Raw genomic sequence first — 26,862 nt, forward strand, 5'->3', positions numbered from 1 at the left:
TAATTTCATTTTTAATTTTTAAAGTAAATTCTATTGTCCTTTCCCTTCATTATGAAAATAAGCCAGGCTCTCTATAGAAACTTTGCAAAATAAGGAAAATTAGAAAGAAAAGCAGCTTCTTAAACTTTACTTCCACTACTCAAGAAAATCTCACCATCATTTTAGTAAATTCCTTTTCATCCTTTCCCCTTGCACTTTCCTTGATTTTGTTTTACATACTTAGGATAATATTATATGTGCATATCGTATCTTGTTTTTACCTAATTTAACATAAAAGAAACATTTCCCAGACTATTTATAAATTCTTTAAAAAGTAATTTTAATAGCTACATGAGTCTATTAAAAGAATACATTGTAGTTTACTAATCATAATCTGTGTTCAAATTTGGCACCACAACAAATGGAAATATATCATTACCTAAAGACTGAAATGCAATTTAAAAATATTTGTGATTGTTTTTTATCAAAAGTTTACTTTAGGAAATAAATAGCATGTAAATTTTTAATATTCTTTAAAGATGCATATAGTGTGACTGCTTTTCAGGAAGCTAGAGAGATTTGAAATTTCATCAGCAATGTTGTAGAATTTCTGCTTTGCTTCATCCTAACCAGCACTGTATATTATTTTAAAACACACACACACACACACACACACACACACACACACACACACACGCCATTGGTTTGATAGGAGAAAAATTGTATTTCATAGTTATTTCAATTTGCTTTCTTCCTTTTATCCCTTCCAGGGTATAGTTATACACTGATTTGGGGCTTGTTTTTATGGCAAGATTATTTGACCGCTCAATGTGTCTACAATTGATACAGCATCATGATTTGATTATTCTACCGGACTACAAATTTGGAAACCAGAAAAATTGCTCATAAAAAAATATACTTAGCATAATTAAATAATCCAGAAGCTTAAGTGATCCAAAATCCCAGAGTTATTAAAACTGCTTTTATTTACAAAACATACGTGTAATTACTTCAAACAAGAATGTTTCGCTAAGACATATGTATTTCTCACTTACACCTTCTCCTCATACCATACAAAAAAAGTATCCCTACCCGTGCTTATTACATCTTTCTCTCTCTATTCTAACAGATAATGAAAGAACGGAGCTGACTTTTTATTGAAATTCCTGCTTCCCTGAGTTTGTGTGTTTCTTCCCATCTGAGAACGAGAATTTATGTTTGATTTGGATTGTTTCTTCATTTTCATCTTTTTAAAAAATTTAATGTTTTTTCTTGCCAGTAATACCCACTGAAACCAGGTTTATGATCATAATTTGTGCCTTTGAGTGTTAAATTGGCTTCTGGGACTGGGTTTTGAGGACATTTTTAAGAAGCTGGGGGTGATTGCACAGATAATGATTGGTGCAAAAGTGAGAAAAAGAAAAACCCATTTTCTAGGAGTTTTCCCCCAACTTCAAACCTTTGCCTGAATCTCAACCAGTGTGGACATCTTTGCATTTTATGGTAGTTTTGATTTTATAATGAGTCTGAAAAAATCAGTATACGCTTTCAACAGTGAAAAGTCAACACTGTGAGAGAAAGAATTCAAATAATAGGACATAAACTTTAATGGGACAGAAGAGGGTGCCGGATGGAGGCACGAGGGCATCGTGACAAAAGATATTTATGCCAGATGTGTGATGAATGTATTGGAGATACCGTGTCCCTCTGGGCTAAGCTTGGGACTAAACATCTTTAGGTCTGTATTCTGGTTATGTGTCACTGTGTAACTCAGCAATCAATGTAAGTGTTATTTGTCTTTGAAGACTGAAAGTAGGGGATGCAGCTGAGGGCTTTCCTGAAATGTCACAGGAAACAATACTGAGGCTACATGATTAACTGTTGCGTTAGAGCAATAACAAATCCAGGCACAGCCCTCTGACTTACCACTATCTGTTCACGATTTCTTAAAATTTCTTCCCATGTGGCATAAAAAAGGTAAAGTCAATAAGTGACATAGTTATTCAATATCATATTTTGTTACTTTTTGAGAAATAAAGGAATCTATTTTATCTGAATTGAAAAAAGCAATTCTAAGAGAACTTTTAACAAATACTTTTGAGTCATTGGATGTCTTTCAGCTAATGTCCTTACCTGTTTGTAAATTCAACCAATCTTTCTTTCTCTTGCCTTTTTTCCCCAACTCTGCACCTTCCTCCTTCCTTTTCCTCTCCTCATTCACTTAATTCAACACATATTTACTGAGTGTCCTTCTTTAGGCACCGTACTAAGGGCCATGCTGTCACCTACAAGGACATCTTAGGAAGACATGATAATATGGTATCAGTAGTTTTGCCATAGGAGCCTATACTGTGACTCCACTGTCCTCCCCGTCAACTAGATTTAAACCAAAAGAGTGAGCCATTCCTTTAAATAGTTGAATCAGTTGTGGGTTAGCTGGAAACGACAATTATTTTCATTCAAACTTGTATTTTAAATGGCTTTATGTAACTCATACGAAGATGATGCTGTACACAATCCCTTTATTCAGGTTTAAATTCAATGAATTTTATTGAGCAAGTAGAATTTGCCAGCAATCATAAGAATGCCCATGCTTCTGTTACTGCTATCTGCCCATCACCCATCTATGTGGTTGTCTAGTTGTCATATATTATTTTATTTTATTTTTACAAAAGAGGCCCAAGGCTACAGAGGGCTTGCCCAATGTCACATGGCTAATATAAGTAAGAATTTAGATCCAGTGTAAGTTCTTTGATTCCAGGTTTATTTTCTTTCTATAGTACAGTGGGGATGTGAGATCTGTTTGAATAATATTCCATTCATAAGACAATGTGATGTAGTAATAGAAGCATGGGTTTTGGAATGAAACTTGGATTTAAATCTGGCTGTGCCACTCACTAGCTCCATAACCTTGAGAAATTTAATTAATTGCATTGAATCTCAATGAATTAATCTATAAATTAAAGATAATAATACTTACCTCTGGGGTTATTGTGATAATGTATGTAAAGTGAGTCTAACACAGTAGATACTCAGTAAGTACTAACTGCAATAAATTCTTTATCCAGACTTATCTCCAGCAATATAATATGAGTTCTCAATTTCAACTACAAACTGGCTTCCTGATTGTGTAGGCTTACATGTCATGGACAGAATCAACTTCAAATCTCTTGATGCTGTTCTTGCTTATAATACCTCATGATTATTTTTCCCCATGTAAAACCTACACATCTCCCACATGTGCAAATTTGACCTTGTCCTTGGGTCTTGAACAATTAAAGTATCTTTTTTCCCTTCTTAACTCTATGCTACTCTGAAGTTACACAGTGCTCATTTTGATGATTATTGTATTATTCTTCAAATATTTTCATTATGTATGTCTTTTCCCTTAACAAAAATTCTATTTCATGATGGACAGGACTCCTTTCTTATATTTTCTTCATAGGTCTCTTAGCACTAGTGCAGTATTTGACACCAAGAAAGATGCTCCTTATCTGGTAAATTCTCAACAAAAGTAACATTTATGTACAATATTAGCAGTTGCAAATTTAAATGACTGTGATAGAAAGCCTTTCATTTCCATGTTGCTATTTAACTTGGGAAATTTTATGTTAAACTTTCCTGATTTAAAAATGCTAATCCAGGGCCACCTGGGTGGCTCAGTTGTTAAGCGGCTGCCTTTGGCTCAGGTCATGATCCCAGGGTCCTGGGATGGAGCCCCGCATCAAGATCCGCATCGGGCTCCCTGCTCCACAGGAAGCCTGCTTCTCCCTCTCCCACTCCCGCTGCTTGTGCTACCTCTCTCACTGTCTCTCTCTCTCTGTCAAATAAATTAATAAAATCTTTAAGAAAAAATAAAAATGCTAATCCAGGCAGAATAGTCACTTGTGGTTTAACATAATAATGTTTATTAAAACTCTATAGATGAAAGTCATAAGGTAATAAAATGATTAGAAAAGTTAGAAAAATAATGACTATTTGGTAAAGATATTTCTCACACAATTAGGAATGATCTTTGTCCAATTAGTTTGAAATCTGATGGAAAGATGGTATATGTATGTATAAAATACTTTTGAAGCTTTAATTTTTAATCCACAGAAATGGATCCATTTCATTAAATTCACCCAAAATAATAAGTTCTGTAGCATATGTTCTCAAATATTCGGGATCATGATTCAGCAACACACTCATTTTTAACAAGTGCTTTCCTCTTCATTTTTTAAATTATCTTCCATAAACATTGATTCTCATAATTATGTAATGAGGTTACACTGAGAATAGAACTAGCCCTCAAAATAAAATGAATTTCTGCCAAAGTTACACGTACCTACTGTAGAGCTCTGTGGAATATGTATGCAAAACAAATCCATGATATTAATATGCTTTGCAGCTGAGTTGTACAGACCTGGTTCTTGACCACATATAATATATTCTGTGTAATTTTAGACCTGTGACTTTTGTGTTGGAAGAACGAATTCCTGCCTACTCCCACCTCCATCTGATTGCAGATTTCCTACAGCACCACCACAAGCCAGTGTGAAACAAACAAACAAACAAACAAACAAACAAAAATAAACACCCAACTATGCTGCTCTCAGGAGAGGGTATTGTGAAGAGGAATGGCATATTAAGGAATGGCGTACAGGGAATATTAGGTTTGGAAGATTAGGCTTCTGTGAGAAGCTACATTTATCCAAATTCTCCCAAGGAGGGAGGAGAAAACTAGAGTCGTTATGTTTTATATATAAATGTGTATATGTGTCTTACAATTATAAGTGGATTTTGGTCCATGAAATATATGAAAATTCAGGCAGAGTTGAATTACTCCACATTTTTACTGTCTACAAGAATGACTTTTAAAAATTAAATAATAAGACCAGGTTATAAAGGAGCCACATAAACTATTAAGAGAAAAAATTTTTCAACATCTTCAGTAGTTGGAAGCACACTCAAAAGAAACTTATTGCTAAGATAATTATTCAGGTACCTTAAGGATCTGTATAAGATATACCTAGCTTGATATACTTTTAATGACGATGACTATTTCAATGTTTAATTGCTGTCTTAAAAATATTTGTGCTCATATTTTTCATTCATCCAGGCTTTTACTGAATATTTTGTTAATTAAAAATATCCCTAAGCTCATCCATGGGTAAAAGTGTTTTTCCATTTCATTCAGGTTCTAGGGCTTTATTTTTTCTATTATCTGAAGTGCCTTTTTATATAAAAATAATTTGTACAAAATGTATTTTTAAGAGCTTTTATACTTTAACAAAGTTCTCAACCATATTGTAAGCTCCTTGTGGGCAGGACCCATGTTTATGCTTTATGTATCTCTTGTACCTACAGAGCCTAGAACAGTACTAAGCTCATAGAAATTACTCAATAAAAACTTGATGGAGAGGCTAAGTGGCCAGACTGCAATCTATGTGAGTAATGCTTAAGACAACTAGGTATGCGCACTATGGGTAAGGGTGGACAATTGTTTCTCTATTTACCCTTCCTCTTTGATATTATGCCATTTAAAAAAATTAACTCGAGGATAGTTAACATACAGTGTTATATGAGTTTCAAGTGTACAATATAGTGATTCAGCAATGCTATACACTACTCAGTGCTCATCATGATAAGTGTGCTCTTAATCCCCATCACCTATTTCACCCATCCCTCCTCCCACCTCTCCCTCTGTTAACCATGTTTGTTCTCTATAGTTAAGAGTCTGTGTTATGTCATTTTGTCTATTCTGTAAATTTGAGTGGCACAAGGGAGTCTTTTTTATACTTCTTGAAGAAAACAACTGCAAATATTTGTTGAGTATGGGATGATTACTTTTAGAAAAAGAATAAATGAGATAAATATAAGTCTGCATATAAAATAACTTGTCTTTTAGTTAGCTATGTCATTTCTTCTTACCTTAGTATAGAGCTGGATTTTAACTCTATACCTAGAGATAAATTAAGGCATTGCTGAAAATGGATAGCCTGTGAAGTAAAATGAACACAATTTGCCCATATGAGGACAGTAGAAAATTTTCATCTTATGAATTCTTTGAGGAGACTATGGTGTACTCTTTTTTGGAAACAAGTAAACCAGAGCCTTAGTAAATGAACAATCATCTTTACTTGATTTCTTAATGAAAGTTAGTAATTGCTGATTATCATTTTCATCAGTTTATTGATTTAACTTACAACTTAAGTGTTGAATCCTTTTAAATGCTTAGAAAATGGACAAGGAATATTTGTGCGGCATTACCTTGAGAAAATAATTTTTTAAATGGCAAGTGTATACAGAAAACATGAGAACTTAAGCACTGAAATGCTATAGCACAGGAAGGGCAGAAGGAATTACACACCAAGAAGAACGCCTAGGTGGCTCAGTCGGTTAAGCGGCTGCCTTTGGCTCAAGTCATGAACCCAGGGTCCTGGGACTGAGCCCCGCGTTGGAGAGGGGGTGTCTCTGCTCAGCTGGGAGCCTTCTTCTCCCTCTCCCTCTGCCTGCCATGCCCCCTGCTAGTGCACGTGCATTCTCTCTGTGTATGTCAAATAAATAAATAAAATCTTTCAAAAAAAGAAATTACACACCAAGAAAACATAATGCCATTAAAAACACAAGATTAAACCAAACAGAGACTACTCATAGAAATGCAGAAATAAAACAGAGGGGTGTAAATTTGTTACAAGATTGGACAAAGTATGATCAGTAATATGTGCTCCATAAATTCTTGCTGATTGCTGCCATGGTGGCAGTGGGTGATGCTGTTGCTGCTGGGGAAGAATAAGAGATAGTCAAGCAAAGTTAAGTGAATGTCATACTAAGAGAATAAGCAGGGATTGGGGAAAAGATAATAATATATTTTCAATAAGACTTTGGAACAAAGGAAAATAAACAATTGAGGTTATCTCTTTTCTGTATATCTAACCATCCTTTAAGTTCTGTTAAATCTACAAGTATTTCTTAATTCTGTCTCTCCAGCTTCACTGCCATGGTCTACATCTGTGCCTCCATCATGTCCCATCTGAATTACCCCAGTAACTTTTGTCCTATCTCTGGTCTTGGACCCTTCCATTATCTCCCACAGTTGCTGCCATTGTGATATTTTGTTAATAAAATGAAAATCTGTTCATGTTATTTTCCTTCCTAACATCCTTAACATTTTCCTATGGCCTTCAGGATAAAGTTAAAACAACTTAGTCTGTAGGACTTTCTACAGTCTAGTCTCCCCTGAGCTTCTGGTGTCCTCTTCCATGTCTGCCTTGTTTTCCAGCAATGCCAGACTGCCATCCCACGCCTTTGTGCTGCTTCACACGGGCTGTGCCTTCTATGCTGGATACTCCCTTTTCTTCTCTATGTGATTAAACCTAACTCACCTCTCATGAGTTTCAGCTCAAGCATCAGTTCTTTCAGGAAGTCCTCATGATAAAACCTCTGTCTGTGCTGTAACTCGCTGGCTTATTTACCCATCTTCTTTGCATGGACAAGGCAGGGAATATGTATTTCATCTCTGTGTCTGTTGTGTGACATAGACTTGGCATTCAACAAGTCCTTGCTGGTGAAAGAAAGAATGCAAAGAATATGTGCAACAATGAGCTATGAGTTTGAGCAAAAGCAGTAATTCAGGATAATTCAAACCATCTGTATGTTACTTAAAGCAGGCAGTTAGCCATACTTTCTGAATAACCATTCAATGCTTGGCTTTCCAGTCACAGAACTAGTTATATATTTACACTTGGCTTTGGCAGAGATTCTGTGGAGGTAACAGACAAAGCTGAGAAAGAGTGCCACAATCTTATCTCACTTGGCAAAAGTTTAAATGCAAACTTAGAAACTCAAGGAGAAAAAACAAACTGAAATATTGCTTTCCAACTTCATCCAGCATTTCTTCAAAGGCAGAATAGTGTAGTCTTGTAGAGGCAGCTCGGTCTTTAAGGTTGGATAGTCCTGGGTTTGAATCCTGACAGACACTAGGTAATTATGTGACCTTGAAGATTCTATATTTAATCTCCCTTAGCCTCAGTTTCATTATCTGTAAAACAGAGTAACACCCATCTTATAGGGTTGCTGCAAAGATTAGAGATGACACACGTGAGGCCATTATTCTTAAGACCACTGTAAGTCCCCAGAGGTAAAAAGATGGCCCAAAGAAAGCCATTTACAGGATCCTCAATTTTGAGTAAGCAGCTGGACTTTGAATCAGAGAGATAGGAATCATGTGTGCACCAAAGCAGCGCACAGGCATAATAGGGCCCCAGGCAATTTTGCTATAAACTCTTTGCAAATCTCCAATTGTCCTTTAAGGAGTTAACTTGAATTACCATCAGCCAGCTGCTGAACCAATGGGATGTCCCCTGAAGGTGTCAGCAAGGATATTCCTGCAAAAATTGAGAAGGTGGTTTTGAAATAAAACTCACACATAAGTACTTGTGACATTAAAGAGGAAACAGCCTGAGGCTAGAGCCCCCATTAATATTCAGAGCAAGATGTAGGTTATGGGATAGTAAGGAACAAAAGAGAAGTAGCAGAGTTGCCAGTAAAAGCTACACGATTTGGGCCTATTTCAGGTTGGACTCTGGACTGCATCATGGTACCAGAGCCAGTTGGTATTAAGAAAGACTGTCTCCTGGGGCCATCTGTTCATGAAAATAAGGAGTGAGGTTCTATGTTTGGTCTACAGGGCAAATAGATTAGGGCTACAGAACCCAGTTGTGCTACTCTTAACTCATCATACAATTACCGCCATATTGCAAAAACCCCCCATTGATACCACATGGGAAAATGATAGATGCTGTAAGTGAACTCAGAGATTTGGTGTAGAATTTCCTAAACTTAACTAATTATACTGATCATCCAAAGTTTGTTAAAATAGAAATTCCAGGTCTCTCCTCTGGAAGTTATGAGTCAGAAAGTCTGGTAAGGGACCAATGGTTCTGTATTTTTTTTTAAATAACCTCCTCCAGATGAGTCTCTTCATCAGACAGTCTTGACAACATTGACATAGTCCAACAGTTCTCAAAGTATTATCCCCAGATCAGCAGCAGGAGTATCACCTGGGAATTTATTAGAAATAGAAATTCTTTGGTCCCATTCAGATCTACTGAATTGAAATTGGTTGGAACCCAGAAATGTGTTTTAGAAGCCCTCCAGCTGATTCTCATGCACATGAAAGTTTGAGAACTACATATATCAAATGTGGTAAGAAAGACCTGGAAGCTGGGAGTGTAGTGGTAGTAGTAGGAATTATGCCTAGTCCAAATTTTTCTAGGACTTGGAAAGTCATGGTTTCAACCCAGGTGCTGACTGTTGATCTTCCCTTGATATTACTACCCTTTTTTTCTATTTTCTAAGCAGTAGTTTGTTTTTGTGGATCTCATTTGGTTTCCCAAATGATGAAAGCCATGTCCCCTTCTCCTTCCTGATACAATGGTACTTCATTATTTATTTTCTTACTTGAAATCCTTCTGTTGCTTAGCTCCCATCTAAGGACATTGTTTGAAAGCCCAATTGACTCTATTTATGATAGATGTTCATAATTCTATCAAAATGTTTTTCACTATTAGTATGTACAGACTGAGCTGCTACAATATTTTTTTAAAGGAAAGTATAAGAAGAAGACGAACTGTCTTGCTCTCCTTCTAAGTCTCACTATTTTTCATCCTTTGGAAGGCCAATGCACTGCTTAGAGATATTGTCCATTTTAAAAATAGCCATCATTTTGAAGGCTAACTCCTGGGATCACACCTAACATGCAAATATTCCCATTTAATATACAGGAGCAGGGGTAAAAAAAAGAATAATTAATGAGCCAATGAGACTATTTGCTGGCACAGTAGTGAAGAAGGTATATTAGTTTGCTAGGCTTCCATATCAAAGAACCACTGACTGGGGGGCTTAAACAACAGACATTTATTTCTTGTAGTTTTGGAGACTGGAAGTTAGACATCAAGGAATTGGTAGGGTTGCTTCCTTCCATGAGCTGTCAGGGAGAATCTGTTCCATGCTACTCTCCTAGTTTCTGGTGGTTTGCTAACGATCTTTGGCATTCCCTGGCTTGTAGACATATCACCTTACATAGTGTTCCCTTTATGTGTGTGTCTTATGTCTTATTTTCTTCTTTTTATAAGAACACAAGTCATAGTGGACCAGTCCATTGCAGTATGACCTCATGTTAACTAATTGGGTCTGCAGTGGCCCTATTTTCAAATAAGGTCCCATTTTGACATACTGGGGGTTAGGACTTCAACATAGGAATTTGATTAAGGGTGAAGGAGACAATTCAACCCCTAACAGATGTGTTGGTTGATTTAGGGAGGAAGCCACATGTACACTCCAAAATAGTAAGAACTAAAATGGTGTTGCTTCTGGATTTAATGGATTTAGGGATTGAATAAAAATCTCAATGTGCATACCAGCCCTGGCTCCGATTAGGAAAGATAATTCAAAAGTGATCATATGTCTGACACTGAAATATCTGGAAGTTTTTCCAGTAAATAAACAACACAAAACTCATAAACAAGTGTTAGGAAAGATACTTGTGTTGTTTGTATCGGATTATAACAATCAAATTAGACTAAAGTCAATTTGCTCTATTTATGTTGGAAAGAGTGGGAAGTTGTAGGACTAACTGTACTTAAGTTATCAACTCAAGTTGATTTCATTGCTTTGAACAGTCAGATTTTTTTCCCTGGTAGTTTCCAAATAAAAGCAATATACTCACCTAGAGGTTGAAGTTTTAAGGGAAGCCAAATGCTACCCACTTAAAAGAGGGTAATTAAGGGGCGCCTGGGTGGCTCAGTTGGTTGAGCGTACAACTCTTGATTTTGGCTCAGGTCGTGATCTCAAGGTCATGAAATCGGCCCAGTATCAGGTTCCACACTCAGAGTGGAGTCTGCTTGAGAGTGTCTCTCCGCCTCTGCCCTTACCCCTGCTCGCATGTGCAATCTCTCTCAAAATAAGTAAATAAATAAAATCTCTGAAGAAAAAATAAAAATAAAAAAAGAATAATTAAGGATGTACAAAGTCATTTGAAAGAGGCATTTAAATAGTTATATGATGCTATTAGTGAACACTGAGGGTAATAGCAGTCTAGCTAATGCCTTCTTGAGCTAGATTAGCTTATTTGGAGATTTTTAATTACAATTTTATGCTTGTATGTAGATTTGCCTTCAAAAGAGCATAACAGGCAATTATACCTCTCCTTTATCTGTTAATTAAAGTATCATCTTGGGTTAAGGGTCAACTGCTTCTCCTACTCTTTTTAATGTCAAGGTCCAACTGTTGACACCAGTTCATGGTGGAACTTTGGAGGCCTCTAAAGGCTATCCATGATCACTGAACATTGTTTGGCCTTTGTTTCTGATGCACATATTGTTAATCCGATCCTGGCTTAAAGGTTGTGCCAATAAAATTCCATTGGCTGTTCTTTTTTATTTCATCCCTATATATTTACATACCACCCCCCCTGTACTTTTAAAAAAGCTAAATAGTGGTTCATAAGGCATATACTTGTGTTCCAAGGAAGTGATGCAATTGCTTTTGGCAAAATAATGCAACTTTCAGCATAGTTCCAAAGTTCTCTTTGTATCAAAACTTCTTGCTGTGTTTTCAGTTAGAGTGGGAGATCTTGCCAACAACCGGCTGTTACTAATCTGGTTCACAGCTGAATAAATCATTTTCTTGAAACAGTTCCCCATGAAAACCTAATTATAAATGCCTATAATTACCCAGGGTACCTCTCTATACACTAATGGTGGTAGGAAATAGAGGAACTGCATTGATATGATCCATTTGACGACACCCACCACGTACTTAATAATCTCACACTTCACATTTCAGACTCTGAAACAATAAAAGAAACTAGCCTTTCTTTAGGGTGGAGATGGTGGTCCAAACCTGTAGATGTTCTTCTCTTAGGCGAGGATGGAAACAGAAACTGGAGGAGCCATAAACAGGAAAAGTTTAGTTAAGACCAATCTTAGACTGGGCATTGGGAAATTCCCCTGTTTCTTGGGTTTACATTAGATAGCTGGTTATTTGTCTGAAAAATAATTGTATAATTGTGTATAGAAAGGAGATCAGTGGCCCTAAAATATATTTCTGTAACAATTTCAGTGATGATAAAAATCAAACAGAACTAAAAGTCTTTCAAGCAAGAGGTTCTGCTTTGTGAACCAATGACCAATTTCTCATGATATTTTTTTAAAGATTTTATTTATTTGAGAGAGAGAGAGCGCGTGTGAGCACGAGTGGGGGGAGGGGCAGAGGGAGAGGGAGAAGCAGGCTCCTGCTGAGCAGGGAGCCCTACATGGGGCTTGATCCCAGGACCCTGAGATCATGACCTGAGCCGAAGGCAGATGCCTAACCGACTGAGCCACTCAGGCGCCCCAATTTCTCAAGATATTATCAGAAGTGTTACAAGAAGTTTTTATATCTCTCTGTCACTTCTGGGGAAAGAGGACAAGGTCAGGGTAACTACAAGTGCTTCCAATCTCTGCTGACAGAACAATATCAGATCATTCAGAGAAGGAAAATGTCTCCACCACATTTTAGAATTGTTCTTAATAAAGATTTTTCTTCCTCTTCCTTCCTCCCTTCTTCCTCCCTCCCTTCTTTCCTTCCTTCCTTCCCTTCCTCCCTCCCTTCCTTCCTTCCTCTTTCCTTCCTTCTTTCTTTCTTCAGATACTTATTAAATTATTGAAATCCACTTGATTGTGTGTTACTTGGGAATAGGAGTTAGAGAATGATGTGAATCTATATAATGCAAAAGGAAAGGAGAAGTAACATTTTTAAAATTTATAATATATAAGTGCTTTATTCCCTATCCCATATAACACTCACCACCATCCCACAAGATTATTACTGCAAACTTCTTATTTTAGAGGTGAGAAACTTGAGGCCCATCTCTAGAGTAGGGCTTGATTAACTCACTTCCCCAAGGTCTATAACTTTAGATGCTGGAATTCCTATTCAAACCCAAGTTTGCTTGGCTACAGATCTTGTGTTTTCACTGTAACCTTCAAGATGTTTCCAGATGGACTGCAAATAGACAAAACGTTAGAAATTATGTTAGCTACAAGAAAGCAATCATAGTTCCTTCGAGAAATGATGGGATTTAAAAATGTAGCGCCCTTCCCTATCTCCTTCTCTCTTCATGTAGGAGAAGGTGAAAATGCTCTGAAGCTGTGGGACTATTTTTTTACCAAAACACAGGGTTGTGCAGGATACCTCACCTCAATTTCATTTTCAATGATATATTTGTAGTTTTTTTTAAACCCTTGTTCTTTTTTCCTTCTCTTTTTATATTGTATAATTTTATTTTATAATTTTATTTATAACATTTTATAATTCTTTTTATATTTTATAAATGCAGAAAACATGATTTCATCTGCATTCTGTGATAGCATATGCTGTTAAAGTCAAGAGACAGTATTGAATTTCCTTCCCCAGAGGTAGAAGGTCCTGTGTTGGTGAAGGGAAAGAGGGTGGTAGCCTGGAAATCAGAAGTGCTGGTTTGGGATACATGCTTTTCCACCTCCTGTCTATGTGAACTTGGTAAATGACTTAAAAGCTTAAAGCTCCAGTTCATCATCTGCACCAAAGATCTTAATGCCCTTTTGCAGGATCGCTGTAAGGCTTGATATGAAGACGGACAGAAAGTGCCTATACATTTTTAAGAGTCACGCAGACACCCCACTCTAGCACCGCTGGTCCTGAGCCCAGGGAACACCCTGCTGAACTATCATGGTACCGCCCCCCACCCCCGCACACTCTGGACAGCTTCATCAGAGTCCTCTCTAAAGACTAACCAGGAGACCTGTCTGGCTTAGCAGACCTAACAGGCTAAGAGGCATCCTCTCTGTCATCCTGGGTTCAGGTGAAATGTATCCCCTTGCCCTGCTCCACCCTAAGGCTCAAAATACCACGTTGGAGCTTTAGTCTTCTAACATAAGTTAATTCTTACAAAAACACAGCTATTTTAATGAATGATTTAATGAAAGCAGTTTGTGACAGCAGAGTGGGAGGAGGGCAGAGAGCATCAGGCACACAGAAAGAGACAGAGAAGTGTGCTCGTGACTAGGGGGCAGTCTGCAGGGAGACAAGGAGAAGTGAGGGGAGAAATGGCAGGTTTTATCCCCCCATTTCTGCAGGTTCTTCAGATTCGGTCCTTTCTAGATGGATATATTCTTCTAGATTTTTAGTCTATTTGTTATTACCCTTCTCAAAAATGCCTATTGTCATTGAACAACATCTATGGTTTGGCGTCCGGCTTGGCACTTGGCAAATTGTCGAGCACACTTATGCTATTGTCTCCTTTTTACAGCTGAGAAAAAGAGGGATCAGAGAGCAGGCAAAGTGCAGAGAATGATGAAAAACAGAAAAACAGGTCCATTCAATGCAGACCTCCTGACCTTCTGTCAACTACACTGTCTATCATACTTCCCTAATTTGGAAATTTGTATTTCCCTTCACCTAAAGAATGTGAAGGAAGCTTTACAAGGCAAGAAAACAACGTTATACAGTAGTGGCAGCCTCAACAACAATAAAACCCCAAATCTTAGTTTCTTAAAACAGCCAAACTTCTTTTGCCTTCACTTAGCTTGCCTGTTGAGAGTTGGGTGTGGAGACTCGGTTGCAGGTCATCCTCATCAGAGACTCAGGCTAACCGAGGCTTCCAACATCTCTGGACCCCGCAGTGGTGGAAGGGAGAGCAGCAGAGCATAGAGCAGCACCCACATACTTCTAGAGCAAGTAGCAGGCTGTGCCAATCGAAGAGAGTGAGGAAGATAATCCTACTATGTGCCAAGAAAAAGGAGAAGTGGGAGTACTAGTGAACAGCACTAATAAATAGCCCAGCGTCTCAACAGAAAAGATAGAATAAAAATGAAGAAATTAACTGCAGGAGTACTGAGTTTAGAAACCAAGGTCCCTTTCAGCTCATTGTTTGGTTCCAAGCCCTCTTATTTTAAGCCTTTTTCATGTGTTGACTTACTTGCACGGTGGGAGATTTTCAGCAACTGGCACCATTTTAAATATGAGGAGATACAGGCATATTTTTAGCAAAGCTGAAAAAAACAGGTTGGTCATGGAAATTACCCAGTTTAGATTTAACAGCATATGGTTCACAATTACTAGACATTGTTGCTTTAGTAAGTGGAAAATTTTTCTTATGCATGGTGTTAACACAGCACATCTCTGGAAGAAATGCAACGGTGTTTTATTGTTTTGTGTAGAACAGATGTATCTGGAGTGCTTGTAGAATTTGGTGCCCTTTTCAGACTATGGATTTGTGAACTGATCATCTGTACACTGTCCAGGTTATTAGTTCTGCCCAGCATATTCTTTTTTAAAATTTTTATTTATTTATCTGTTTTAGAGAAAGAGAGAGCATGAGCTGGGGCAGGGGAGTCAGAGAGGGAGGGAAAGGGAGAATCTTGAGCAGACTCCAGCCCAGCATGGGGCTTGAGCTCATGATCCTGAGATCATGACCCAAAGAAAAACCAAGAGTCCCACGCTTGACCAACTGAGCCATCCAGGCTCCCCTATTACAGCACATTCTAATTCAAAATCATTAGACTGGTAAAAACTTCTACTTTTAGGATTCTGTAAAACCTACATTGACCTTGAATTAATAAAGCTAGGAAGTGCGATGCATATAAAGGTCTTTAAGGAAGGCAGGGTTCATATCCCCATCCTGGAGTTATTTCCTGTAGGATCCTTAGTTACTTTCCTAATTTTTAAGGCTATTTCTTATCTGTTAATTTGGGGGATATTAATAAGTGCATGTGGCAAGTACTACCATAAAATATATCTCTACCTCCAAAATATATCTCTATACTGTTCACTACCCTTCATCTCGAATACTCCTAATTCATGCAAAAACTCATCTCTCAGCTAGACCACCACTGATAGCCTCCTAATGATTTTTCCTCTTCTTTTTCCAGCCCGTTCATTACGAGGTAGACACAGGGATATTACTCACCCGAGGACTTTTGCACATGCTATCCCACTTTTTCCCCCTATTTCTTGCATTTTTGCTCTGTTTCTTCTTTTGGTTAATGGCTTAAATACTTTCTCAAAGCGGTCTTTGTTAAGCTTCCTATCTCTGGTTGTTTCCTCTTATTATTCGCTACCTTAGCTCATTTGTTTCCTTCATAGTGCCTACCCTAATTTATAATTGTTTTCCCTTCTTTGTTTACTTCTTTCTTTCTTTTCTGTACTTGAACAAGAGCAGAGACTGGCTTGATCTTGTCCATCCTTGTCTTTACCAAGCACAGAGCCTGGCACATTGCAGGTGCCAAAGAAATGAGTGAAGGTGTGATGAGCGAAGGGGTTGTTGTGAAGAGGAAGTGAGATAATTCAGTGCATCTTTAAGCACCTAGGTGGGGCTCAGTAAATATCAGTATCCGGTCCCTTTTCTTTACCAGGGCTGTCCAATCAATCTACACCTCTTCTTTACATCTCCCTGCTTGAGGGACACTGATGTGATTCCCTATCACATAGAAACATCCTAGGAATCTAAACTAAAAGGTAAAAAATAGTGAAATAGAGGGAACAGAAGAGGTTACTCTTGGCTTTGATACATTTGTCTTTTCTAAATCTGTGCTTTTGCGGATTATGTACTGATATCCTCACATGACCTTTCCTGTGCCAAATTTGGAGATTTGTAATCAGCTAACAAAATAAATTTCTTATTATCTCTTCCTATAGGTTATGCAGTATCTTTGAATTTGTCTTGAGCAGTGGTGTTGCAAAATTATTTGACTATTTTATTGTGATTTTCTCTTATTATTTAAAAAATGAGTGGAAAATTAAAAAATAAATATGCATAAACTGGGAAAGAAAAGGTCAGGGTGAGAATACAGTTAAGGCAAAGGTGAAAACAATTAAGCATATAATGGATGGTTAACATTTAGTTGTTTTGGACATGTTGAAATTAAATTGATTAATAATGTCTTTACAAAAGAAAAGAATAAATTTAAAGAACACCATGAAGTGCTAGAATTTATTATCAAGTATTACGCCTAAAAGGTTAGGCATAATTATGAAATTTATATCAGTCTCTCTCTGTGGAACAGAATTCCACTCTAATATCCATCTCTTGCATGTTTGACTTTCTTACGTGTTTTTAGTCTCATTTTGTCTGAAAGTAGGAGATTGCTCGTAGAGCATGCTCCTCCCCCCGCCCCCGGAAGATGGACAAACCCACTCCCTGAGTTTACGTATGAGGAACTTATGACTCAGTGAGGTGAAGAAATTAGTCCCACAAGCTTGCCTCTGTTCTTCCTCATCAGTTGCCTGAATAAATTTAGAGGCGAGGTCTGCAGGCAAAGATACCAGTATTTATTTAAAAGTAATCCTTCCCAGTTTTGAACTAATACTCATTTATAAATGGTGTCTGTTTGGGGTTGGGAAATATTTACCAGTGCACAGCCAACAGTTCTAGATGCACAAGAAGAAAGACCCTTAAGGAGTCTTTCGTTTTGATTTCTTCTTGGTTAATAATCCCTCCATTGGCTACAGGGTGTTTATTTCAGTCTTTTTTTTTTTTTAGAAGAAGAATAAAGATCAACTAGTGGAGACCACACCTTGTGTTTCTGAAACAATGTTACTTTAATGAATCAGGTCCAGAAGAATTTTTCTGACTCTCCTACAATCCTGACCTCCTCCTTAACTCTTGCCAAATTGTTCTGGAATATGCCTCTGCACTTTGACACATTTACTCTTTAGATTTGGTGTGTCCTGAGGTCACTGAAGTTGGCCAAATTCTTAATATTGCTCTGGATTTGCAGAATAAATTTTGGAGTTCTGCCCACATTTCCCAGCATTTAATCCCCCACAAACTTATCCCTATTTTTCTTTCATTACCCACTTCCCTAAAGGCAAATACCATCCTCATTGCATGAGCCTCATTTCAATTTCTCAGCAGCCATACGTGACTAGTGGTTACCTGATAGTATAGAAGGTTCTATTGAATCTGCTCTGGAGTATCCCTATCTTCACTAGACTTCCCACCAGTTTTTTTTCGACAGATGATTACCTGATCAACAAATGAGCAGCCCAGATTGGCATGCATCAATGACCACACAACTCAAGCTAAGTCTTAGTACAAATGTCCTTGACATTTTTCTCTTTTCAGTTAATGGTGCATATCGTTGTTTTCCAGACTCTTTCACAAGGCTTACAAAATCCATCATGACCTTTACCATTTGTCTAACTTCTTCATTCCTTTCCCTTGAACTGTATTCTTCTCAACTACTTTACATTTCTTGACTCCAATTTTAAACTTGCCATTCCTTGTCTGGAATATTCCTCCCTTCTCATCAATGTCTCAAGTACTTTCTGGTGCTGTGGAACACTTTAAAAGGAGGTGCTCAATCCCTCTGGACAACTTAGAAATGTGTGGCTAATTTAATGTTGCTTGACTATTCATATCATTCAACATCAGAAAGCAATTTGGGGCATAAGGAGAATGTGGAACTGTATTTTGTACATGGAAAATTATGAAATGCCAAACTTTTTAAGTGAAGAGGTCTCAACCCTAGGGACTTAAACTGTTCCAAGTGTTTTGTAAGAAACAGACATTTTGTATCTTTATCTGTAGGCGTGTGTGTGTGTGTGTGTGTGTGTGTGTGTGTGTATGTAACTCACTCCCATCACTAAAAACTTTTCTCTTAACCCCTATACCCCACACCTGAAGAGAAAATGGAGGAGCTCTGAGGATAAGGTGCAGATTCAAACTACATTTGAATCTATTCCAATATTTAACTTTCAGACAGTATTTCAATACTAGCAGAGCCTTTGAGAACCATGCTCTAAACGTCCTTGCTTATATTTTGTGATCTCTAGCTAGAGGAAACCTTTGGGAAGGAGAACCATCCACAGCAAGAGTAGGGTTGTCAGGAGCAGCATAGACACCTGACTCTTACCTGGTTAAGAGCATTTAATGACGAAGCCAAATTATAGCAAAGAATGCCAGAGAGTTGGAGTACCTGCACTGAAGATGTCTCCTAGTACTAAAATATGTTAGTACTAACATTTGAACTGATATCGAACGTGAGCTTACACCTCACCTACACTGTCTATTCATTATCTCCCTGTCTCCATGTTTGGGGTACAGAGACCAAGGACAAAAGTTTCTGCAGGAAATGTCTTCACTTTATGACAGAAGTACAAGGATCTTTTTCTGACATGTTTACTCAAGACTGGATAATTTACTCTGATGCACATGTTTCAGACTGATAAGAAAATGGAAACAAAATTTAGATCCTTAATATACTTATAGTTGCAATATCATCCTGAAAACGCAGTAACTATAATGAAGATTTCACAAATCCCATTCAATAGATCCCAATTTGACCAAGATCAGAATATTCATCTTAATTTTCAGACACTTGAACCAAGAATTCATAATCTTAATTAAGCCAGGAATTTAGACTGACTTGAGAAATCACTCACAATTCAGATTAAATGCCTCTGATCATTTTTCTTCCTCAGTTCAAGCAAGGTCTGCTTCAGTAAAACATACTCATCTGTTTCTGTATAATTAAAAAACATCCTGTTCAGGAATGAAGTACGTAAAAAAATGATCAGATACACTAGCTAAACTATTGCATATGAAGTTGTACCAGTTTCCATTCTTGGTGATTAGATCGTGTCCCTCCACTTTCTTTAAATATCACAAAACTGAGTGTAAATTAGTATACAGCTATTTTCAAATTAATGGTAACATATAAAGCTCCATGTTCAGTTTTGCAGGGAGTGTTGGTTTTGCCTAACAGCCATTACTGGCCCCCCAGGCTCTGTCTCAGGCATTACAGGAAAAGCCTACTATTCCATTACACTCACTATGTCCAGAGCCCCGATGAAATCCACGATTGTGTTCTCTGGCACTTACAGTATGTTTTGATGACTATGAAATATTTTAAAAAAACATTTTGTTTCTTAGGATTCTCAAGCGCAAACAATCACCCATCCTAGCAAAACAAAACAAGCCATAAGATGTATAAATATAAATTTTTAGAACATGTATACACAGATAAATAAACACAAGTGTGTGGAGTGTAACTATTTCTAAATGATACCATGCTGTTTCTTTTAGTTGCCTGGACTCAACATTGATGAAAGCAATTCACGACCCCATCACTTTAATGAGTCTCAGAAATGCAGCCTGAAACTCAACAGTCCTGTCTCCAGCCATGTGAGAGACTCTGTGTATTGTCTAATGCACAACTTGAGTTATTTTTCTAAACATATGATGTTCCCCTTTATTTTCAGAAGGTGAGAGAAAATAAATTTGTCAAGCATCTACTTTAGCTTAAACACAGTGCTAGATATATCACCACATGATATCATGTTTCATTCTAACAATGGCCTTGAGAGTCACAATTCTTATCCCCATTTTTACCAGTGAGGAAACTAAGTCATACAGCAGATAACTGCCTTGCCCAAGAACATACTACTGAGGCAAGGAAGCAAACTCAGGTCTGGGACCCCGGAGTTTATTCCTTTTCTAATTTATCATGCTACTTCTGGTCACTGAAACCCTTCTTATGTCGTTACACTTGGAATGAAAACGTCTCAAGGACATACGAGGGCAAATCAATGAATGAAAGTAAAATGTAGCAGGACCTGACACATAAGACCTATGACCACGCACACCTGATTCCTGGAGCAAAAATAGTCAGGACCCCAGCCAAGGGCGCTGGGACTCAGGTCTGGGCCTCAGTCCTAGTGGAAGTAGGACCGTCACACAGGGAAACGAAAGCAGAAACCCAGGTGCCCAGGCTGTGCTGGACATATCTCTGCAAATGCCCCGAGCCCATACACAGGACATGCGATCTTCCAAGGGTCATTACAGGTTTTTTTCATGCACTTACATAAGTCAAGTACTTTAAAAGATAAAGATAGCTTTCTGTGAAGAAGGAACTGCTGCTTTGCGATGTCTCTTTTTAATTTAACATGAAGCAAAAGGTAACAATACAGACCTAAATCTGCTCAGTCTCATCAGTAGATGAGAGTGTCAATGCTTTGTAAAAAAACAACATTATTATGCCAAATCAAGTCAGATTAGGTTGTATAAGATTTGTTGTCCCATGACTCCGAGTCCTTGGAAAGCATCCCAATTTCGTCTATTAGAGTCATTCTCTCTGGTTTTCGTATGCACGGGCACACACCTGGTGGGCAGAGATGCCGTCTGAATGTGAGATCAGGCATTTTGCAGTAAAGGCCACATCCCACGCCAAGAGCAAAATCTCTCATGTGCTGCTTTTCACAAAACTGCAAAGCTGTAAGGACAACATTAAATGAAGGATCTGCAGCAGGGTGTCGGGGTGCATTTTCGAAAATCAGCTTTTGTGTTTCATTGTTATCAGTTTCTCCAAGTTAGAAGGGGCCATGTTTGATTTGTTTTGCAGCTCAGAAAACATAAAAATTGTGTCATAGAGAGATACAAGAGATAACAGGGAAATTAAGCAAAGACTTTGAAGTCAGGCTTCCTGGGTTTGAATACAATCTCAGCCACTAGTTAACTACGTGTCATTTAAGCTCTCTGAGTTTGGGGGTTTTCACCTGCAAAAGTACCTCAAAGAGTTAATGTAAAGGATAAATTAGATAAAGCACCAAGTATATAGTTAGTACTAAAACAATCAGTACTTGTTAATATTCTAATGCTATCTTCATAGTGGTAGAGATTTTAATATTAATTGATATGTCATGCACAGTGTTAGTTCCCTTATATATATTATCTGTAATTTGTGTAACAGCCACAGCCAGAAACCATGACTAAATAGATGTTTCTCATTACATTGTGTTAAGTGGATTGGAGAAAAAAGAATCTAGGTTCGCCTGGGTGGCTCAGTCCGTTAAGCAACCACCTTCAGCTCAGGTCATGATCCCAGAGTCCTGGGATCGAGCCCCACGTCAGGTACCCTGCTCGGCGGGAAGCCTGCTTCTCCCTCTCCCTCTGCCCCTCTCCCCTGCTTGTGCTCTCTTTCGCTCTCTCTCTCTTTCTTTCTCTCTCACTCTCTCTCAAATAAATAAATAAATAAATTTTTAAAAAGAGCCTAGAGACACAGGGATGAATCAAGAGGCTAACTAGACTGGTTCAGATGGGGAGTTCTCATGAAGGTGGTGGGAGTGAGGAGAAGGAAAAACCACTTAGGATTTGGCATTTGGAGAACAAATGTTGGCTGTGATGGCAAGAAATAGCAAGGATTTAAATAATAGGCCTTTTTATTTAATCTCTCTGACTAAAATCCACTGATGATAGAGCACCAACTTGGCAGAATATTCAAATGAAGAGGTAAGACTGTAAAAAGACATATCCCAAAATGACACACTAGGTAGCATTTGTCTTCCTCATTCAGTACTAGCAGATACTTTTTTGAGCATCTGCTGTATTTCAGATACAGTGCTAGGCATTTGGTCTGTATAATAAGACTTGGAGTACACAATAAAACTTGACCAACTCAAAGATATGTAGAGAAATTATAGCCAGACTTATCTGGATGTTTTGGTTGTAAATAACAACAACAAAAAGCACCTCAGACTGGTTTTAGAAAAGGACATTTATTGCTGAAATAACTGAAGAGTCTGGGATCTTGGTGCTCGGATGACATTTGGACAATCTGGGTTTTTCTGGATTTTTTGCTTTGCCTTCTTCTGCATTGGTTTTATTCACTGGAGTGTTCTCTTTTCATGGTGGCAAGATAACCAGTAAAAGCTCCAGGCTGCCCCTGCCATCTTTACCAGTTAGGTAACTCCAGTAGGAAAAAAAAAAGTTTCAACTTCTTACAGCTTCTTTTTTTTTTTAAGTTTTATTTATTTATTCATGAGCGTCAGAGAGAGAGAGAGAGAGAGAGAGGCAGAGGCAGAGGGAGAAGTAGGCTCCCCGCTTAGCAGGGAGCCCAATGCGGGACTTGATCCCAGGACCCTGGGATCATGACCTGAGCCAAAGGTAGACACTTAACCATCTGAGCCACCCAGGCGCCCCAACTTCTCACAGCTTCTTAACAGTTCTAGCAAATATTGGCGATGGAGGTATTCGCCCGGTGTTTGGATCGTATTTCCCTTCTTGAACTAATTACTATGGCCTGGGGTTGACCCTAATGAACCTTACAGACCTGAAGAAAGGGAAGTTACTCCAAATAGGACGATTGAAGTGTTATTACCAGAATTCAGAAGAATGAATTGGGAGATCAAAATTTACAAATGTTAATCATATTATCCAATTGATTCAAGCAAGGTTCCCTTTTGTTGCAAATAACAGAAATCAATCTTAAACTAGCTTAAACCAAATGGAATTTGTTATAAAACCTCATGGAATCCAAGAGCAAGGAACGTATCAGGACCTCACAAGGAACTGAAATGAGGAAACGAAATTAATTGGCATTACAGCTGGCCTCCCCCATATCCCTCTCTCTCTATCTCTCTATCTATATTTGTAACCATGTTTTAGTCTTTATTTTTCTCTGCACAACTTCTGTATTTGGGATATGTCTCATTCTTTGTCAAATGTCTGTTTCTCGGTGCACATGACCATCTCACAATAAACTCTTCTGGAATTTATATCTCCTTGGTTTTAACCACTCAAAAAAACCAAATACCTTATCTCACTCTCACCCTCAAAATTTATGAAATACAATCTTATTTGTCAGACTTGGATCTGATGACCACTCTTGTCCAACCAAATGTGGTACACAGCCTGGATTAAGCCCAACCTCTGCATAAAGGGGTAGCTCTTGGAAAAAAGAAGCTATTGCAATGTGGATAAAACACCAAAAGCAGTCTACTACAACAACGCCACCAACTTTATTGAAAGAAGATCTTGTTCTTTCTCTAAAACTCATCTTCATCTTCTGGACCTTAGCAAATATGCAAAGTGATAATCACACAACAATATAAAAAAATGGCTAGGCAGAGCCTCCAATAAGGAAATCCAGTATTGAAATCAATGCTGTATGTTTGGCAGCCTGGCCGGATATGTTGGGAGGATATACAGCAAGAGAAAACCCCAATAACTACTTATTTACTTACTTACTGGTAAGCTGCAAGTTGCGGAGAAAAAGTTAATCTATTCTAAAGAATGATTATTCACTTCCCACAAATATTCTAACATATCATCAGCGGTTAATGAAACAGATAAGTGAGGCAAAGCTGCTTTCCTCAAAGATTCACAGAAGAGTTAGGGAGACAGACAAGTAAACCAACGATTGAAAAATAGCTATGATAAGTGTTCAAAGGGGGTATCTCAGAATGTTCCCGAATTTCAGAGGAAAAAACATCCTGCTTCAAGGAGTGTTTGCTAGTTTACTAGGGCTGTCATAACAAAATACCACGGAATGGTTGATTTAAACAACAGAAATTTACTTTTTCACAGTTCTGGAGGTTTGACTTCCAAGATTAACATGTTGGCAAGTTTGCTTTTTCCTGTGGCCTCTCTCCTTGGCTTGCCAGCAGCCTCCTTCTTGCTGTGTCCTCACATGGTCTTTTCTTGGTGTGAGTGTATCTGTTGTCTCTCTGTGTGCCCAAATCTCCTCTTCTCGTAAGTACACCAGTCCGATTGGGTTTACCCTAAAGATCTCATTTAACCCTAATTATTTCCGTAAACTCCCTATCTCCAAACACAATCACATTCTGAGGTACTGAGAATTAGGGTTGCAACTTATGAATTTAGGGGAGGGGGAACACACTTTAGTCTATACCAGAGAGAATGACACACTTTCCGGAAGAGCAGTATCTGCTGCAATCTTAAAGGATAAGGTAAGAAAGGGTATAACTCTGCAAAAACAAAGGTATAAAAGCAAGAGTGAGCATGACTTATCTATGGAATTTTAAGTAGTTTGGTAAGGGTAAAACTTTGGATACATATGAGAGGTTGGAAATCGGTAAAGATGAAGTTGTACATGTAATTAGGGATTGAATTATAAAAGGTATTTTATATTGGGGTATATTGCATGGGGGTGGAGTTAAACTATGGTAACAAATATGCCTCAAAATCTAATACACATTTTTGTATTCAAACACAACAAAGGTTTATTTCTCCCTCTAATAACAGTCCAGGTTGGGTGTTATAGATCCACTAGGAGCTCTTTTTCAGACAGTGGCTCAGGGGCCAGATTCCTTTCATGTTAAGGGTCTAAACTATGTGTCAAGCTGGGGTGCTATGTCCAGCATTTTCTCTTTAAGGTCTGAACCAGCAAGTAGCACAGTTCACTTGTGCTTTTGCTGAGAACTAGTCATATGACCTCTTCTGGTTGCAGGGTTATGGAAGTTATGATATCATAAGGGAGGTTGTGAGTAAAAGACTTTCATGGACATAATTCAATTATGGAAAACATTCTGTACATAGGATTTCTATCAGTCTTGTAAATCATACTAAAGAATCTGGGTTTAGGCTCTCTGCTCCTCCCCATTTGACAGACACCACATCTTCTGGTGCAGTACCACCTGCATCCCGGAGACCCGATGGTAAAGGTTGGAGAAAACAGATTTGGCTTTATTGGGCACCTGGTCACCAGGTCTGCTTTTTAACTCTGGTAAAGTGGATATTGTCGCCATCAGTGACTTCTTCATTGACCTTAACTACATGGTCTACGTGTTCCAGTACGATTCCACTCATGCCAAATTCCACGGCACCGTCAAGGGTGAGAACAGGAAACTTGTCATCAGTAGAAAGCCCATCTCCATCTTCCGGGAGTGAGATCCAACCAAAATCAAATGGGGTGATTCTGGTGCTGAGAATGTTATAGAGTCTATTGGGGCTGTTGCCACCATAGAGAAGGCTGGGGCTCACTTGAAGAGTGGGGCCAGGAGTGTCCTCATCTCTGCCCCTTCTGCTGATGCCCCCATTTTTGTAGTGGGTGTGAATCATGAGAAGTATGACAACTCCTTCAAGATTTCCAGCAACGCCTCCTGCACCATCAACTGCTGGCCCCTCTGGTCAAGGTCATCCATGACAACTTTGGCATTGTGGAAGGACTCATGGCCACAGGTCATGCCATCACTGCCACGCAGAAGACCTTGGATGGCTCCTCTGAGAAGCTGTGGTGTGATGACCCAGAGGCTGCCCAGAACATCATCCCTGCTTCTACTGGCACTGCCAAAGCTGTAGGCAAGGTAATCTCTGAGCTGAATGGGAAGCTCACTGGCATGGCCTTCCACCATCCTAATCCCAATGTGTCAGTCATGAATCTGACCCGCCGCCTGGAGAAAGTTGTCAAATACAATGACATCAAGAAGGTGGTGAGCAGGCATTGGAGGGCCCCCTCAAAGGCATCCTGGGCTATACTGAAGACCAGATTTTCTCTAACAGTGACTTTAACAGTGACACCTGCTCTTCCACCTTCAATGCTGGGGCTGGCATTGCTCTCAATGACCACTTTGTCAAGCTCATTTCCTGGTATGACAATGAAGAGGGCTACAGCAACCAGGTGGTGGATATTACAGTCCACATGGCCTCCAAGGAGTAAGAGCCCCCTAGACCACGAGCACCAGTGAAAGCAAGAGGAAGAGAGAGGCCCTCAGCTACTGGAGATTTCTTGCCCCAACTCATCCTCCAATACACTGAGAATCTCCTGACCTCCACAGTTTCCATCCCAGACCCTCTGAAGAAAGGAAGGGGTTGGGGAGCCCTACCTTGTCATGTACCATCAATAAAGTATATCAATGAAGTATACTATATCCAGCCAAAAGAAGAAGAAGAAGGAGAAGGAGAAGGACAAGCAGGAGGAGGAGGAGAAGGAGGAGGAGGAGGAGGAGGAGGAGGAGGAGGAGGAGGAGGAGGAGGAGAAGGAGGAGGAGAAGGAGGAGGAGAAGAAGAAGAAGAAGAAGAAGAAGAAGAAGAAGAAGAAGAAGAAGAAGAAGAAGAAGAAGAAGAAGAAGAAGAAGAAG

At 38.6% G+C, this 26,862-nt stretch overlaps 1 protein-coding gene across 3 annotated transcripts in view; it reads left to right on the plus strand.

Moving 5' to 3' along the window:
• The window catches only part of PTGER3 (prostaglandin E receptor 3), a 176,932-nt gene that overhangs the window by 73,603 nt on the left and 76,467 nt on the right, over positions 1-26,862 (plus strand). Inside the window, exon 4 of one of the 3 annotated variants that reach the window (XM_025871840.2) lies at positions 1,109-5,388. The exons of the other annotated variants lie outside the window; for them this stretch is intronic. Coding sequence (XP_025727625.1) covers positions 1,109-1,112 — 4 coding nt within the window. The 3' untranslated portion in view covers positions 1,113-5,388. Of the gene's footprint in view, positions 1-1,108; positions 5,389-26,862 lie in introns of those variants that run through there. 3 annotated transcript variants of the gene reach the window in all.

This window comes from Callorhinus ursinus, unplaced genomic scaffold, assembly GCF_003265705.2.
Source record: "Callorhinus ursinus isolate GAN/ISIS: 27379988/994484 unplaced genomic scaffold, GSC_fseal_2.0 scaffold9, whole genome shotgun sequence".
In the NCBI taxonomy this organism is placed as follows: Eukaryota; Metazoa; Chordata; class Mammalia; order Carnivora; family Otariidae; genus Callorhinus; species Callorhinus ursinus.